The 18,133-nt window shown below is 47.8% G+C and overlaps 1 protein-coding gene across 1 annotated transcript in view; it reads right to left on the reverse strand.

Annotated features, from left to right (window-relative positions):
- Positions 1–995: 995 nt before the first annotated feature.
- The window catches only part of LOXL4 (lysyl oxidase like 4), a 155,065-nt gene continuing 137,927 nt past the window's right edge, over positions 996–18,133 (reverse strand). The window contains exons 13-16 of the mRNA XM_040361279.1: positions 17,469–17,584; positions 13,416–13,552; positions 10,610–10,721; positions 996–1,404 (exon numbers count right to left, since the gene is read on the reverse strand). Of these exons, the coding sequence (XP_040217213.1) occupies positions 1,334–1,404; positions 10,610–10,721; positions 13,416–13,552; positions 17,469–17,584 (436 nt within the window). The 3' untranslated portion in view covers positions 996–1,333. The remainder of the gene's footprint in view (positions 1,405–10,609; positions 10,722–13,415; positions 13,553–17,468; positions 17,585–18,133) is intronic.

The following is an 18,133-nucleotide window of genomic DNA, read 5'->3' on the forward strand; positions in this document are numbered from 1 at the left end:
TGATTGACAGTCTTCCGAGAGGCTTCCGATGGTCGCATCCATCGCGTCACGATTTTCCGAAAGAAGCCGAACGTCGGTGCGCAGGCGCAGTATAGAGCCGCACCGACGTTCGGCTTCTTTCGGCTACGAGTGACGCGATGGATGCGACCGTCGGAAGCCTCTCGGAAGAATGTCAATCAAGAAGGAACGCCCGCTCCCGAAGACCCATACCCGGAAGCGACGGAAGAAGATGCAGCTCGAAAACGGGTAAGTACTGCTCATATTTTAATACAAATAGCCGATTCCCCTAGACACAACGAGCAGGAATCTAAGGGGAGAAAAAAAAAAATTTAACAAATGGGTGAACTCCCGCTTTAAATACTGGACCCCGGTATCAGGACCTGGATCACCTGCTGGTGGCACTATGGTTTCCAGAGTAGAAGGTTGTTGTTCTGGTGTCCACCACCGGGTGTCACCCAGCAGATCTCAGCAATCAGATGCTGGCTGCTGGGAGGGTATTTAGTCCCTGCTCTACCATTACACTCCACTGCAGTGTTCTGCCTGAACCTAGATCCTGATCTTGCTTCTGCCCTGCATCCCAAACCCTGCTGCCTCCTACCTGCTTCCCCCTTGTTTCTGATCCCAGCCTTGGTTCCCCCCTTCCCAAATGTTCTTTGCACCCCCCAGTGTTTTCCTGCTTTTTTGTGTTACCCATTTTGTATATACTGTATAACGTTTATTTGTTAGCTAGGCATTTGATCATTTGGTTTTGGGGTCACTTATATCTTCACGTTTGCTGGTGTTGGATGGATGTCAATAAATCGTATTAAAACTTAAAGAATATATAGTCTGGTCCCAGTTTCTGTAGCCACACAGATCTGGCCATCTTTGCCGCTGATTCCTGACACCCAGTCTACAGAACAGTTGTGCTTCGCTGACCCGAGGAAGCACCTAGGTAGGGCCACCTCCTGTCTGCTACACAATAAGTGCCAAAGGAGCGCAGGCTGAGCACCATCTTGTAAATCCAGTTATAATAGAACAATATGAGACAGCACAGATGACATCATGAAACCTTTTCTTATTCACTTTAACTTAATTATATTTGGAAATATCACTTTCGGAGCAGATTTCCCAATCGAATGTCCAATCCTGTGTGTGTGGGTGGTTTTCTCCTCCTTTAGAAGAGTTGCCATGTAAACAAAAGTCAGTTTATATTCCATGTGTTGGCTGAAGACCTGAGATTGACGCTTTTTCCAGTTGTGACTTGTTTGAACCTCATCTGAACCTGGGCTGGATTTCCGGAGCAGTATCTGGCATGAATAAGTCCATGAGATGTCCCGGGAGCACCGGAGGGCTACACCAGGTTGTTGGAAAGTCTTTGCTGATTCTCAAACTCTTCCTCCAGATCTGCGCTGTATGCGTCACCTGGGGGGGGGGAGACAGAGACCGGCTTAGATGGAGAGACCTTTACTGGGGTGATAATGTCACATTGTAACTTTCTGATTCAACTGATATATAGATATGATACATTATTACTATTATATGAGACACATATCACTAATTAAAGCAAAGCTAAACTGCATCTGAGCACCACAAACTGAAAACACTAATTCCTTGATAAAGGAGGCCACGACTCAGAAACGCGTCGCAATTTTTACGTGCTGTCTTTCTCTTAATCTCCCCCGTATTGTGGTCTTTCCACGTCGGAGTGGGGGGGGGGCAGTAGTTGCTGAAAAGCATGTACTGTTTAGGGAGGAGTCTTTGTTGCTGGCTGCTGGAGGATATATTGTTGCTGGATGGGATCTATTGTTGCTAGGGGGATCAGTCATTGCTGGGAAAGATGTACTGTTGAGGGAGGGGTTTTTGTTGCTGGCTGCTGGAGGGGCTATTGATGCTGGAATCTATTATTGCTGGAGGGGATCTATTGTTGCTGGAAGGGTCTGTTGTTACCGGGGGTGGGTCCTATGTTGCAGTGGGTCAGTTGTTCCTGGGAGGGCTTTACTGTTGAGGGAGGGGGTCTAATGTTGCTGGAGGGTCTATTGATTCTGGCTGTTTGGACTCCATTGTTGCTGGGGTGGATCGATTGTCGTTGGGGTGTCCACTGTTCCTAGATCTATTTTACTGCCTTTCTTTATATCATTAACAAATTTTACACACAATACTTGGCACCACAAAATGATACTTGGTTCTGTATTCTCTAAAAGGTGTGGTACTGGGTGGTGGGTAAGGGGTGGAACCAAGGAACGGTGCTCAGAGGTGGGTAGGTGGTGAAGTCAAGGGATGGAACCAAGGAACGGTGCTCGGAGGCTGGTAGGTGGGTAGGTGGTAGAGTCAAGGGGTGGAACCAAGGAACAGTGCTCGCAGGCTGGAAGGTGGGTAGTCAGCAAGGTTCAGCAAGTCAAGGGATGGAACCAAGGAACGGTGCTCGGAGGTGAGTAGGTGGTGAAGTCAAGGGATGGAACCAAGGAACGGTGCTCAGAGGTGGGTAGGTGGTGAAGTCAAGGGATGGAACCAAGGACCGGTGCTCGGAGGTGGGTAGGTGGTGAAGTCAAGGGATGGAACCAAGGAACGGTGCTCAGAGGTGGGTAGGTGGTGAAGTCAAGGGATGGAACCAAAGAACAGTGCTCGGAGGCTGGTAGGTGGGTAGGTGGTGGAGTCAAGGGGTGGAACCAAGGAACAGTGCTCGGAGGCTGGTAGGTGGTGAAGTCAAGGGATGGAACCAAGGAACGGTGCTCGGAGGCTGGTAGGTGGTGAAGTCAAGGGATGGAACCAAGGAACGGTGCTCGGAGGCTGGTAGTTGGTGGAGTCAAGGGGTGGAACCAAAGAACAGTGCTCGGAGGCTGGTAGGTGGGTAGGTGGTGGAGTCAAGGGGTGGAACCAAGGAACAGTGCTCGGAGGCTGGTAGGTGGTGAAGTCAAGGGATGGAACCAAGGAACGGTGCTCGGAGGCTGGTAGGTGGTGAAGTCAAGGGATGGAACCAAGGAACGGTGCTCGGAGGCTGGTAGGTGGTGGAGTCAAGGGGTGGAACCAAGGAACAGTGCTCAGAGGCTGGTAGGTGGTGGAGTCAAGGGGTGGAACCAAGGAACAGTGCTCGGAGGCTGGTAGGTGGGTAAGGGGTGGAACCAAGGAACAGTGCTCGGAGGCTGGTAGGTGGTGGAGTCAAGGGGTGGAACCAAGGAACAGTGCTTGGAGGCTGGTAGGTGGGTAGGTGGTGGAGTATTCAAGCGGTGACTCGGTAGGGAGATGTAGGGAGCCCTGCCTGTAGGTACACTGAATATCTCCTAAACTTGCACCGCTTAGGAGATATTCACAAGCTATGCTACTGGTGACGTCAGCATCAAATGCGTTCTAAAAGGACGGCATACCTGTGCCATACCTTGAGAGCTCTGTTTCGGAGCCGTGGGGGTCCCACGTGCATGTGCGGGAGTGACGTCACCAAGGCTCAAGCCGTTCATACAGCCGGAGCCCGCAAATCCAGAAAGAAAAAAGGGTGAAGATGGCAGCACCGGGGATCCGCTTTACAGGTAAGTCTGTCATAAAGTGCTAGTATGCGGTGCAGTGGCGGTGCGTCCATAGAGGGCGCCGGAGCGCCGCCCCCTCTTGCTCTTGCACCGCCACTGTATACAATACATAGATTCATACATTGCATGAATCTATGTATTGCCGCTGCCGCCGACTATTCAGATGGCCGGCCCCCTGGCGAGCGCCGGCCATCTGAATAACGGCAGCTGGTTGGCTGTGGAAGTGCCTATCAGAGCCAGCGGCTCTGATAGGCTTTCCGATTACAGCCCTCCGGCTTCCAGATGCTTATCCAAGGGACGCACGGGGGTTGCGTGTTTTTGCACCCCCCCCCCCCCAAAAGTTTTGAGCACCAGCCGCCACTGATGCGGTACATACCAGTACATTATAGCAGCATTTAAAAAAAAAAAATAATAGCACTATTAGGAACTAGACATGTGCAATTTTTTTAGTTACGAATACGTTTTCCGTCAATTTTCGTTATTTTAGTTGATTCGTTAACATACGAATGAACGAACGGTTTAGCGCAATTAATAACGAATAACGATATTTTCAAAATAACGAATATGGAAAACAACGAAGATACGAAAGAAACGAAAACATAGAAACAACGAAAATACCGAACCCCAAAAAAAATATTTTTTTGACTAAAAACAAAATGAACGAAAATGCAAACTTACTAATATTCGAAGACCGAAAAGATAACAACCGAAATGCCGAACAAAGTATTAAAAAACGAAAATCAAAACTAACGAAAAATAAATTACGAATCTTTGGAAAACGGAAATGAAAACAACGAAAATATGAAATAATGTAAATTAGCTTTGGTTAGTACTGAAATATTTCTGGACATTGACCAATAGCCACTGAGCGCTGTCCCTTTCCTCTGAAGAGGTTTGTTCCTTCCCCCAATGAGCTTCTTTCTCATTACCTCCTGGCTCCTTGTGTCTTTTTCTGTGTTAGGCCTTGTACACACGGGCAAACATGTCCGCTGAAAACGGTCCGCCGTACCGTTTTCAGCGGACATGCCCGCCCGGAGATTTCTGTATGATGGCTGTACACACCATCATACAGAAATGAGAGACAATCTGCGCGGACAGACAGCGCGGTGACGTGTTCGCGCCACGACAATGACGCGGCGACGTGCGCGGCGCTGAAAGGCCAATGCTTCCACGCATGCGTCAAAGTCATTCAACGAATGCGAGGGATGGCGGCCGTTCGGACATGTACGATAAGTCTGTACAGACGACCGAACATGTCCGACAGACAGGATTCCAGCGGGCATGTTTCTAAGCAAGTTTAGAAACATTTGTCCGCTCGAAAACGGTCTGGCGGGCAAATGTACGCTGGAATCCTGTCCGATCGGCCGTACACACGACCGAACATGTCTGCTGAAACTGGTCCGCGGACCAGTTTCAGCAGACATGTTCGGTCGTGTGTACGGGGCCTTAGACTGCAGTGCATCTAATTTCTAGATTTGTATTTGTAATATCTGACAGATTTGTATTTGTAATATCTGACATATTTTAGTTTTCTTCTACGTCAGACTTCATTCTAGACAGGGTGTGTGTGCTAACTAAGACAGTCAAGTCAATCGCAGTAAAGTACGAATTACGACGAGTAGTGTGTCGAATAAACGTAAAATGTATTCTAACAGAATTACGAATGCAATAAAATCTACAAAAGTACGTTTTTACAATCAAAGGAAATTAGACACGAAAATACGAATGATCATAAAGCAACGAAAATATATTTTTTACGAAAATACGAACGCGGCATGATGGAAAATATAATATAAATACGAATAGCAAAACAACGAAAATTAAACCAACGTAAAAACGAAGGAACGAATAAAATCATTTTAAAAATACGAACGCGGCAGAATACAAAATATAACGAAAATACGAATCTCGATTCAACGAAAAATAAACGAACAGAAAAAAACGGAAACGGAAAAAAGAGTGTTACGAAAATACTAAAGAGTACGAATACGATAACTAACGTCTTACGAAATTACGACTCGTTACGAATCACGATAAACGAACAGAAACGAAACAGAAATAAACTAAATTGTTTGCTGTGCACATGCCTATTAGGAACTATCTGAATCTGCCACGTGTGTGGGTAACATTACCAAAATGGGCGGTGGGGATTTTTTTTAATCTGGCACAGGCCGTTTTAAGGGGCCATAGCCTCATAAAACTGTTGGTATTGCTTTATTGAAGTCCTCTGATTGTTGGTGCCCCTTGTTCGGAGAGCAGACGCGATCAGCTAAGACACGGCTTCTATCACTTCTTATAACAGCAATTTATCAGCAAGGGGCACGGCAGTGCATTACCATCCAACAAACAAAAGACGGAAAAAATGCGGCATTGATGATCCGGAAATAAGAGTGTCGCTGTGATGTCAATGCGCCAACAAGTGATTACAGGGAAGCCGCCATGGGGGAAATACTTTCAGCTGTCACTGTAAAGCTTCTGGGGTTGGAAAACCTTCCCAGTCTATGTACAGCCTATAATTTTCACAAGGGTCGGTACAAAGTGAGCGTCACATTTAAAGTTGGCTTCGGTTTTATACGGAATAATCCAAGTTTAAAGCGGAATACATATTTCTAAGCTGTTTTACCAGCCAAAGGATTTGTATTTGTGTCTGAGATGTATACAGGTCCGGAGTGGAGACCAGATTTCTCTCTGCTGCAGTTCAGTAACACCTACAGGTTTGTTCCTCCCCCAGCCTGGGACTGGACAGTGAAAAGAGAAGCGGCAGACTGATGAGCTCATCTCTCTGTAAAGCCCCATACACACTATCAGTTTTCCTGACGGTTTTCTCTTCAGGTTTACCAAAACCATCTAATATGAGGTCAAACCTCAAGAGTTTCAATTTGTATGCAATCAGGCAGGCCCTTGCACTACATGGTTTTGGTAAACCTGATGAGAAAACTGACAGGAAAACTGATAGTGTGTATGGGGCTTTACTCTGCTTTCTACTCCTATCAGTAATGCATGTCCGTTATTAGCACACAAGCGCTGCAACACAACTGATTGGCTTCTTGCACTGCTTTGCTTCTCCCATTCTGAGCTCTGCTGTTTAGAGGATTGCATGAGGCTGATACCAGGTCACATTCAGGTACTTACACTTCCTGCATTTAAAACAACATACCGTATATACTCGAGTATAAGCCGACCCGAATATAAGCCGAGGCACCTAATTTTACAACAAAAAAACTGGGAAAACTTATTGACTCGAGTATAAGCCTAGGGTGTCCATCTGCATGCCTCACTGTGCCCATGCCTCACTGTGTCCATGTGCATGCCTCACTGTGTCCATGCCTCACTGTGCCCATGTGCATGCCTCACTGTGTCCATGTGCATGCCTCACTGTGTCCATGCCTCACTGTGCCCATGTGCATGCCTCACTGTGTCCATGTGCATGCCTCACTGTGCCCATGCCTCACTGTGTCCATGTGCATGCCTCACTGTGCCCGTGTCCATGCCTCACTGTGCCCATGTGCATGCCTCACTGTGTCCATGCCTCACTGTGTCCATGCCTCACTGTGCCCATGCCTCACTGTGCCCATGTGCATGCCTCACTGTGTCCATGCCTCACTGTGTCCATCCCTCACTGTGCCCGTGCCTCACTGTGCCCATGTCTCACTGTGTCCATGACTAGACTGACGTTTAACATGGGAGTCTATGGAAGGGCTGCCCATCTTTGAAAAATTGGTGCTCCCCGGCAGTAGGTCCACCAGACAGCAAACTTTGCACACTTGTAGAGGAGAACTGGGGCTACATGTGTGCCAGGTTTCGCTTCCAGGGGACCTATGGCTGGCCGGTACCGGGTCCCCAAATTTACCTGAGAAATTACCATTTAACATGGGAGTCTATGGGAGGGGTGCCCGACTTTGAATCGGTGCTCCCTGGCCGTAGATCCCCCGGACAACTTTGCACACTTGTAGAGGAAGAGTGGGGCTATATGTGTGCCAAGTTGGAGGTCCAGGGGAGCTATGGCCGGACGGTACCGGGTCCCCAAAGTCTGGGAGATCAGGTGCAAAAAGGTGACTCGAGTATAAGCCGAGGGGGGCATTTTCAGCACCAAAAAAATGTGCTGAAAAACTCGGCTTATACTCGAGTATATATCGTACATTTAAACCAACAAGTATTAGAATGAGGCCCGCACGTGTTGATGTTAACCACCGCAAGGGAAATCCATAGACTGGCTCAATCTCTTTCCTATGAGATACACCCCACTCTAATGCATTTCACCCAAAAGGGCTTAGTCATAGACCTCTACCACTAAGCCCTTTCAGGTGAATCTTGTTAAAGGGTTGTGTCTCCCGGGGGAGATTGAGCTGAAGCCAATCTGTGGATTTCCCTTACGGTGGTTTCATTGCCAACCCACAGTCCCAGTCGGTAAGAAGCTACATTCCAGGCTGGTTGGCCAACAGTTGGAGGATCCTCCCCAAACCCCCCCCCCCCGACTGCTGATCTCATTGTCAGATCTCTGACACAAAGACAGACGCTGCATCATCAGGGGCCCCTACAATTGGACTTTCCGACAACATTCGTATAGAGATATGTCTATTAATACATATATATATATATATATATATATATATATATATATACATACCCGGATATTTGTGCACTATTCCACCAGGACTCCTATCCGGTTCTTTGCTGATAATATCTGTTTTTATATTGGATGTAGTTATTAATCTCTTTTTATATAAAGCTTGCATTATTTCTATACGGGCGTGCATCTACCGTATATACTCAAGTATAAGTCAAGTTTTTCAGCCCTTTTTTTAAGGCTGAAAATACCCCCCCCCCCCCCCTCGTCTTATACTCGAGTCAGTGTACCTGAAATTATTGACAGGCTGCGGGCGTCTGTTAAATGAGGGGGGAGGGAGAGATAGATAGAGAACACAGAGGGGACATATTCCTCTAACACGTGTCATGCGATATTTCAAACTCTCCTTCTCCAGACGTTCTTGGTTCCCAAAATACAGACATAGGTTTACTTCATTATTCGATGTTTATTCTTCCACAGATATGACAGCAAACAGACAGTCTATGCTTACATCGTTACAGCTGGTAAGAACATCAATGCAGGTTGATACTTCAGAAAGTTACAGAAGGAGGAAATGGATGGTACATCTTCTCTGCTGGCTAGAGTCCCTTCTAGCAGGTTGGTTTTCAACCCCCATCTCTCTGCAGAGTCCGATGACCACGAGACCCCCGTCGGGCCGGGTGACCCTGAGGTTTCTTCCTCACTACACTACCCACATGTGTTCTTATACAGGTTTAACAGCCAAACTTAGCATAATTCATATATAGATTAGCTCCAAGGATGGTGGCAGGCTTCTGTCACAAATGTAACACCCACTTGTGTATTTTTAAGTAACATCTCCACCCTCTTTCTTGACGTAGGACTTTCAAGAATAGATGTGGCCTACGCTATAACAGCTGTTCTGTCGTCCTATACTGACCTTGTCCTTAAAAGCTACCATGTTTAAACCAATGCTTCAGAAACATTTAATTCATAAAAATATTAATGAATTTAAAATCTAACAGCGTCCATCGTTTTAAAGTCGCGGTCTCCTCCTGGTCCCTTTTGTGATGGGCGTTTCTCAGCAGACACAGTTCCGCCTATCACGGACGTTCTCTCATCCTCGGACTCAGTTTCCCAGCAGACACTGTGTTCAGTGTTCCGCCAATCACTGACGCCCTTTCATTCTCGGACAAGAGGATGTCCGTGATTGGCGGAACACTGAACACTGTGTCTGCTGGGAAACTGAGTCCGAAGATGAGAGAATGTCCGTGATAGGCTGAACTGTGTCTGCTGAGAAACACCTATCACGGAACGGGACCAGGAGGAGACTGCGACTTTTAAACAATGAATGGATGCCCGCAGCCTGTCAATAATTTCAGGTACACTGACTCGGGCACAGTGAGGCTGCAATGGGCACAGTGAGGTTGCAATGGGCACAGTGAGGCTGCAATGGGCACAGTGAGGTTGCAATGGGCACAGTGAGGTTGCAATGGGCACAGTGAAGCTGCAAATGGGCATTGTTGACCCTCTTTTCCGCTTACAGTAGCTGCTGCATTTCTCACCCTAGGCTTATAATCGAGTCAATACGTTTTCTCATTTTTTTGTGGTAAAATTAGGTACCTCAGCTTATATTTGGGTTGGCTTATACTCGAGTATATACGGTATATGCTCATGATTAATGTTATATGCTGGCTGCAGTAATTTCTCTGCTCCCAATGACTTTGATTAGATTTCTGAGGAAGGGAATCCCCTCTGTTCACAGAGACCCTGTCCTGGGTGGAAGGTTCTGTCCTAGGGGGAAGCCATGTCTTGGGTGGGGGCCCTGTCCTGGATAAAAGGCCCTGTCCTGGGTGGAAGGGCCTGTCCTGGGGGGTGGAGGGCCCTGTCCTGGGTGGAAGGTTCTGTCCTAGGGGGAAGCCATGTCTTGGGTGGGGGCCCTGTCCTGGATAAAAGGCCCTGTCCTGGGTGGAAGGGCCTGTCCTGGGGGGTGGAGGGCCCTGTCCTGGGTGGAAGGTTCTGTCCTGGGTGGAAGGTTCTGTCCTAGGTGGAAGCCTTGTCTTGGGTGGGGGCCCTTTCCTGGATAGAGGCCCTGTCCTGGGTGGAAGGGTCTGTCCTGGGGGGTGGAGGGCCCTGTCCTGGGTGGAAGGTTCTGTCCTAGGTGGAAGCCTTGTCTTGGGTGGGGGCCCTTTCCTGGATAAAGGCCCTGTCCTGGGTGGAAGGGTCTGTCCTGGAGGGTGGAGGGCCCTGTCCTGGGTGGAAGGTTCTGTCCTAGGTGGAAGCCTTGTCTTGGGTGGGGGCCCTTTCCTGGATAGAGGCCCTGTCCTGGGTGGGAGGGCTTGTTCTGGGGGGTGGAGGGCCCTGTCCTGTATGGGAGGGCCTGTCCTAGGTGGGAAGCATGTCCTGTGTGGGAGACCCTGTCCAAGGTGGGAGGCCTGTGTACTGTTTGGGAAAGAACCAGCTAAATTCAGCCGGCTCTTGTGGGGGTATCACTGCACACATTAAATAACATCCATGTAGGATTTCTCCTCCAATCACACTCTTAGCTGTGAATCTTCCTCACCTGTGTGACAGCTGTGCATCCAGATCTTCTTCCCGTCATACTTACACCGACACCTCATCACATTGTTCCTGAAATCCGATTCTGCCACTTCAAATTTTGGGTTCAGAATGACCTATATAAATATATATATTTTTTTTTTAAAGGAATAGATATGAGAAATACATTATTCATTTTACAACTCCCGAAAGTTGCCAAGAACATAAAAATTCCAAAAGTCTAATAGACTCTATGAAGCTTTCATTCACACAATCTGCTGGATGCACCGATTGAGCTAATAAGACTGTAAACCTTCGACCCAAGGTCAGCGTGTACAGCATTCCGCTAATGTGCCAGTTATATATCAAACAGCCGCACCATGAATTGTATCTTTACCCCGGTGACATTGTAGGTAATGACTATAGATTTATGAAGAGTTATGTGCTGCTGGGGACACAGTCTGTAAAATAAGGTTTCGGTCATATTTATTTGATCTAACTTGCAAACTAACAGAAAAAAAAAAACGCTACATCGTCATAAAATTGGATGATTTATTGGTGTATTGGGAAATAGGTAAAATGTTGGATCTGGACTCCGGGTCCAGCTGTGCAGAATGGATTTTACAAAATGCATCCTATATATTAATACTTTACTGTATTCTCTCTTTTTATATATATAATTTATTGCAAAGGTCTCCCGATCGTCCTCCATCACAATTCTCCTATCTTTTTAAAAGTCAAGTAAAGCTGACCGCGTTTCTGCTGAAAAAGCTTGGAATGTTGTCTGATATTTCTGCATACGCTATATTGTCAAAAGTATTGGGACGCCTGCCTTTATACGCACATGGGGGCAGATCAACAAAGAAATTACGCCGGCGTATCTACTGATACGCCGGCGTAATTTAAAAATTCCCACGTCGTATCTTTGTTTTGAATCCTCAAAACAAAGATACGATGGCATCTGGTTAGATCCGACAGGCGTACGTCTGCGTACGCCGTCGGATCTAAGATGCAATTTTTCGGCGGCCTCTAGGTGGCGTTCCCGTCGTAATCCGCGTCGAGTATGCAAATGAGCTATTTCCGACGATCCATGGAGCAATTTTTGACATCACACGGAGCCGCGCCATCCTACCGACAGAATGACGGTGTTTTTTTTTTTTTCTCAGCACATACCTCTTAATCAGGATTTTGACCTCAAGGCGATCCCGCGGGAGTGGGCGTTCCCAAGCACTGCCTGTGATTGACAGGCTTCCGAACGGCGCATACTGCGCGTCACAGGTTGCCGACAGAACCCGAACGTCGGTGCGCAGGCGCCGTATAGAGCCGCACCGACGTTTCAGGTTTTTTCGGCAACCTGTGACGTGCAGTATGCGCTGTTCGGAAGCCTGTCAATCACAGGCAGTGCTTGGGAACGCCCAGTCCCGCGGGATCGCCGTGAGGTCAAAATCGTGATTAAGAGGTATGTGCTGAGAAAAAAAACAACCACCGGCATTCTATTGGTAGGATGGCGCGGCTCCATGTCAAAAATTGTTTTGAGGGTGAACCTCCACTTTAACGACCTTGACTGTTTTTCAGATTCGGCGTTTACAAGACTAAAACGTTTTTTTTTTTTTGCTAGAAAATTACTTTAAAAACCTCAAACATTATATATATATATTTTCTAACACCCTAGAGAATAAAATGGCGGTCATTGCAATACTTTTTCACACCGTATTTGCGCAGCGGTCTTACAAGCGCACTTTTTTGGGGAAAAAAATCACTTTTTTTAATTAAAAAATAAGACAACAGTAAAGTTAGCCCAATTTTTTTATATATTGTGAAAGATAATGTTACGCCGAGTAAAATGATACCCAACATGTCACGCTTCAAAATTGCGCCCACTCGTGGCATGGCGTCAAACTTTTACCCTTAAAAATCTCCATAGGTGACGTTTAAAAAATTGCATCTTTTGAGTTACAGAGGAGGTCTATGAACTAGAATTATTGCTCTCGCTCTAACGATCGCGGTGATACCTCGCTTGTGTGGTTTGAACACCGTTTTCATATGCGGGTGCTACTCGCGTATGCGTTCGCTTCTGCGTGCGAGCTTGTCGGGACGGGGCGCTTTAAAAAAAAAATGTTGTTTTCTTATTTATTTATATTTATTTTAATATTTTTTACACTGAAAAAAAAAATGGATCACTTTTATTCCTATTACAAGGAATGTAAACATCCCTTGTAATAGAAAAAAGCAGGACAGGTCCTCTTAAATATGAGATCTGGGGGTCAAAAAGACGTCACATCTCATATTTACACTTAAATGCAAAAAAAAAAAAAAAATTGGAAAAATAACATTTAGAAAATATTGCTTTAAGAAGCATGGGCGGAAGTGACGTTTTGACGTCACTTGCGCCCTGCTATGCTATGGGGACGGGTGGGGGCCATCTTGCCCTCACTCGTATCCCAGTCGAGGAGAGGAAAGGACCCGATCGCCTCCGTCGCTGCCGACGGCTCCCGTAAGCAGCGGAGGGTGCAGGAGAGTGACGGGAGGTGGGGGGCCTCTCCCACCGCCGATAACGGTGATCTTGCGGCGAATCCGCCGCGGAGACTACCGTTATCGTTTACAGGACCGCTCACAGGAAAGATGAATATCTCAGTTGTGGTAGCGGCTGCTGCCGTTACCCGAGATATCCATCTTTTAAAAAAGGACGTATATGTACATGAGCGGGTCCTTAAGTGGTTAAAAAAAGAAAACATTTCTGGGGTCCTAAAACACGTCTAGCCCCGCCCCCTCCCCCGTACATCCCCCATAATCTTAGGCAGCGTTCTCTTTGTTGGAAGTCCTTTTCTCACCTGGAAAATATAGTCCCCGGGGCCGACGTCCGTGAGATCGATCCACTGGCAGTCGATGTCATGGCGGTAGGTATCCCAGCAGCCCACCGTTATTCCTTGTTCGCCGAAGTTGGCGCACTCGTAGCGCTTCTGGATTCCTGCACATTGAACATCATTACTTGGAAACATAATTTAAAAAAAGGGCACCATCACTTTTTTGTTGTACTACATTGTATTGTGGCATTCTGTATACATATCATGACATTTGTTACATCTTCATTATGACACCAACACTGGAGCACACAGAATCCTAACCAATCCGCTTCCAGGTTTTATTGTCGAAGCAGCTCAATTGAACAAGCTGAAGTTAAAAGCTGATTGGTTACTGTGCAGAGCTGCACCAGTTTCTGTGTGCTCCAGTTTTAGTAAATCTCTATACATACACTATATTACCAAAATTATTGGGACACCCAGGGCCGATGCTAGGCAGGGTGCACTGCACCCAGGCGCCTGCAGAGGTGGGGGCGCCGAACATCTAACAGACTCTCTAACAGAAGCCCTCTCTGTGTCTATCACAGAGGCCCCCCTCCAGGTCCCAATAAAGTACTCCGCTTCTCTTCCTGTATTTTGTTTATTGTTAAGAGATCATGTAAGGATCCCAGGGTAATGAAGAAGGGGAGCATCTCTGTGGTTGAGTCATTGCCATAGAAACATTTGTAAAGGGGAGGAGTTAGTAAAATGACGACGCCCATGTAGGGGCGCCAGAAATATTTCTGCACCCAGGCGCCTGTGACCCTAGGATCCGATCGGCCCTGGGGACGCCTGCCTTTACACGCACATGAACCACTTGCTGACCGGCGATATACGTCGGCAGAATGGCACGGGCAGGCAAATGGGTGTACCTGTACGTCCCCTTTAAATTTGCTGCCCAGCGGGCGCCAGGGGAGGGCTGGCAGCCTTAGGCCTGGGGGGGAAAGTCCAGTCAAGTGGCCCATTGAACCATCGAATGAGCTCACCATCCGGTCCCAGAGAGTTTCCTCTGCGCTGCTCTGTTTTCCACCCATCGGGAGCTTGAGCGTGGACTACAACTCCCAGAATGCAACAGCTAATGGCGAGCCGCTGTGGCCGTGTCCCCGGCCGAATAAAAAAAGATGGTGAAGGGCAGAGGCTGCCGACCATTTTGAACATAAGTTAGAGCGGCCTGGGAGGCAATTGCCACCCTGCCCCCTGGCCCAGCCCTCCCCTGGCGGGCGCGTGCTCGCCGCGTGCCTCAAGAGTGCGTCCGCGGGGTCCCGGGAACTCGATGTTCCCGGGCGGCCCGCGATTGCGGTCGGCAAAGGCAGAACAGTGGGATTTTGCCTTTGTATACAAGACATTCCCCTGTTCTGCCTAGTGACATGTCAGGGATCTACTGTTCCCTGTGATCGGGAGCAGTGAGCGCTAACGTGTCACTGGTAGCTCCTCCCCCTAACAGTTAGAATCACTCCCTAGGACACACTTAACCCCTTCAGCGCCCCCTAGTGATTAACCCCTTCACTGCCAGTGTCATTTTTACAGCAATGAGTGCATTTTTATAGCACTGATCGCTGAAAAAATGACAATGGTCCCAAAATGGTTTCAATAGTGTCTGAAGTGTCCGCCATAATGTCGCAGTCACGAAAAAAATCGTTGATCGCCGGCTATTACTAGTAAAAAAAAAATATTTATAAAAATGCCATAAAACTATCCCCTATTTTGTAAACGCTATAACCTTTCGATAAACGCTTATTGCGATTTTTTTTTACCAAAAATAGGAAGAAGAATACATATCGGCCTAAACTGAGGAAAAACCTTTTTTACATATTTTTCGGGGATATTTATTATAGCAAAAAGTACAAAATATCGCTCCATTTTTGTTTATAGCGCAAAAAATAAAAACCGCAGAGGTGATCAAAATGCCACCAAAAGAAAGCTCTATTTGTGGGGAAAAAAGGGACGCCAATTTTGTTTGGGAGCCACGTCGCACGACCGCACAATTGTTAGTTAAAGCGACGCAGTGCCGAATTGCAAAAGGTAGCCAAATGGTCCAGGGCTGAAGTGGTTAATGTCATCCCAGTTCAATATTGAGTTGGCCCCGCCCTTTGCAGCTATAACAGCTTCATCTCTTCTGGGAAGGCCGTCCACAAGGTTTAGGAGTGTCTATGAGAATGTTTAACCTTTAATGTGACATGTAATTTTGCTTAGGGCCCCAGGGAGGTCAGGATCGGCACTGGCTACCCCTCCAAATCATTTGGTGGAGGAGGAATTATGGTGTGGGGTTGTTTTTCAGGGGTTGGGCTTGGCCCCTTAGTTCCAGTGAAGGGAACTCTTAAGGCCTCGTACACATGACCGAACATGTCTGTCTGCTGAAACTGGTCCGCGGACCAGTTTCCGCGGACATGCCCGACCGCGTGTAGGGCCGACCGGACAATTTTCCGGCCTTGCGGACAGGTTTCCAGCGGACTAATGTTTCTTAGCATGCTAAGAAACATGTCCGCCGAAAAGCTGTCCGTCGGACATGTCCGATGGTCAGTACGACTCATTGGACATGTCCACTGGCCCGAAATCCCGTGCATGCGTCGAAGTGATTAGACGCATGCGTGGAAGCATTGAACTTCCGGGTTCGCACACATCGCCGCGTCATTGTCGCCGCCACGTCACCGCGTTTTCTGTCCGCGGGGAATTTGGTCTGATGGTGTGTACACAAATTCTGCCAGCAGACATGTCCGATGAAAACGGTCCGTGGACTGTTTTCATCGGACATGTCTGGCCATGTGTACGAAGCCTAAGGCGTCAGCATACCAAGACATTTTGGACAATTTCATGCTCCCAGCTTTGTGGGAACAGTTTGGAACAGTCAGCAGATAGTGTTTGTAGCTGCTGACTATGTTTTTTTTTTTTTTAAACGCCGGACCTCCGCTTTAATATCTAAGGTACCTTAAATCACTTTGCTAATTGCATATTGTACTTGTTTTGTAGCCTTAATACTGAAATTTGCACTTAAAATTGTAACTTGTGGAAATGCGGGGCGTGTCCGGGATGGCGAGGTGAGCGGCTGCTTTCTGCTTGAGCTCCGCTGGGTCACCTTCTAAAATCCTAATCCAGGCACCTTTTTCTGCTCTGAAAACACCCTGCAAATCCTGGATGAGGCGGCGATCCTCCAGTGCGTGTACTGGAAGGGGGAAGAAGCCGAAATTCCCGGTTATCGGGGCGGAAGACCTGCCGCCGCTGCTTCCCGCCCACGTGGAGACCCGAGCTGCACGAGGCTCTAACAAGGCCTCACAGACAGCCCCGATGGTGGCACCTAGCTCCCATCCCCCCTGGCTGACTGAGGTGGTGGCGGGGGTGACGATGGCCATAGCGACTTGCCAGACCACACTGACTGCAAAGATCGAGGCCCTCCAGATGGACATAGGCCTCATACGCCAAGATATGGACAAGCTGCGATCCCGAGTGACGGAAGCGGAACAAAGAGTCGGCGCAGCGGAGGATAATGTTGCACAACACTCTGCAGCTATCCTCACCCTCCAGTCCAAGGTAAAGGCCCTGGAGTATAGGGCAGAAGACGTGGAAAACCGTAACCGGAGAAACAACCTCCGCGTTGTTGGCCTGGCTGAGGGGGCGGAGGGTAATCATCCGACTACCTTTGTGGAGGACGTGTTCCGCTCGATCCTGCCGGAGGCCCGGTTTTCTCCCCAATATGTGGTTGAGCGTGCCCACCGGGTGCCCCCGAAGCCTGCCCCCCCTGGTGGCCCTCCACGGACTCTCATACTCAAGGTCCTGAACTTCCGCGACAGGGACGAGATCCTCCGCGCTTCCAGGGCCCTGGGAGAGCTGCGGTATCAAAACAAAAAGCTTCTCATCTTCCCTGATTACTCCGTGGGAACTTGTGGAAATGCCAGTAAAAACTTGGCTGTGCCAGTAAATTTTGGGTGTCGTGTCAGTAAAATTTCAATCTGGTAGGTTGCCAACACTGCTTCCTTTACCTTGATTTTCCTTGTAATCGGCTTGATGTGCATTGTGAACCTTTTACAGGTTTCCGTGACATTGACTTACCTTTTCCACAACGTGTGTCCTCCAGGCAGAAGCTGGCTTTGTGTCCTTCAGCTACTTTGGAGCCGTTCATATTGAGGAGGTCGTAGTGGGTGAAGACTTCAATACTGTGGTAATGTCTGAAGAGGGAAAGAATAGAACAAAATGATAACCTACAAGGACCATGATGATGATGATGGTGATGGTGGCCTCACATAGACATAAATGGAAAGAGACACTGCGGTGAGGCTATAAGATGGATATAAAAAAACATAATTGAAGCTCTTCTTCTGCAATGTATGTGCTAATTACTGGGCGATTCCAAGATTTCACTTTACAAGGATCTGTGCTGGGGGGGGGGGGGGCGTGGTTGGGGGGGTTTAAAGGAACAACCGAGGAAATGTAGACGCCACCCATCGCTCTGAAATTATACATCATGTCTATTCCCACTCTCGATATCAGGGATCCTCAAACTACGGTCCTCCAGCTGTTGCGGAACTACACATCCCATGAGGCATTGTAGACCTATGACATTCACAGACATGACTAGGCATGATGGGAATTGTAGTTCCTGAACAACTGGAGGGCCGTAGTTTGAAGACCCCTGATCTATATATTCATGCAGTTCATGGGAAATACGACAAGTAACCAACAACAGTAGAAACTATAACAAACCTTAAACTGATACT

The sequence above is a fragment of the Rana temporaria genome, chromosome 8 (assembly GCF_905171775.1).
Source record: "Rana temporaria chromosome 8, aRanTem1.1, whole genome shotgun sequence".
In the NCBI taxonomy this organism is placed as follows: domain Eukaryota; kingdom Metazoa; phylum Chordata; class Amphibia; order Anura; family Ranidae; genus Rana; species Rana temporaria.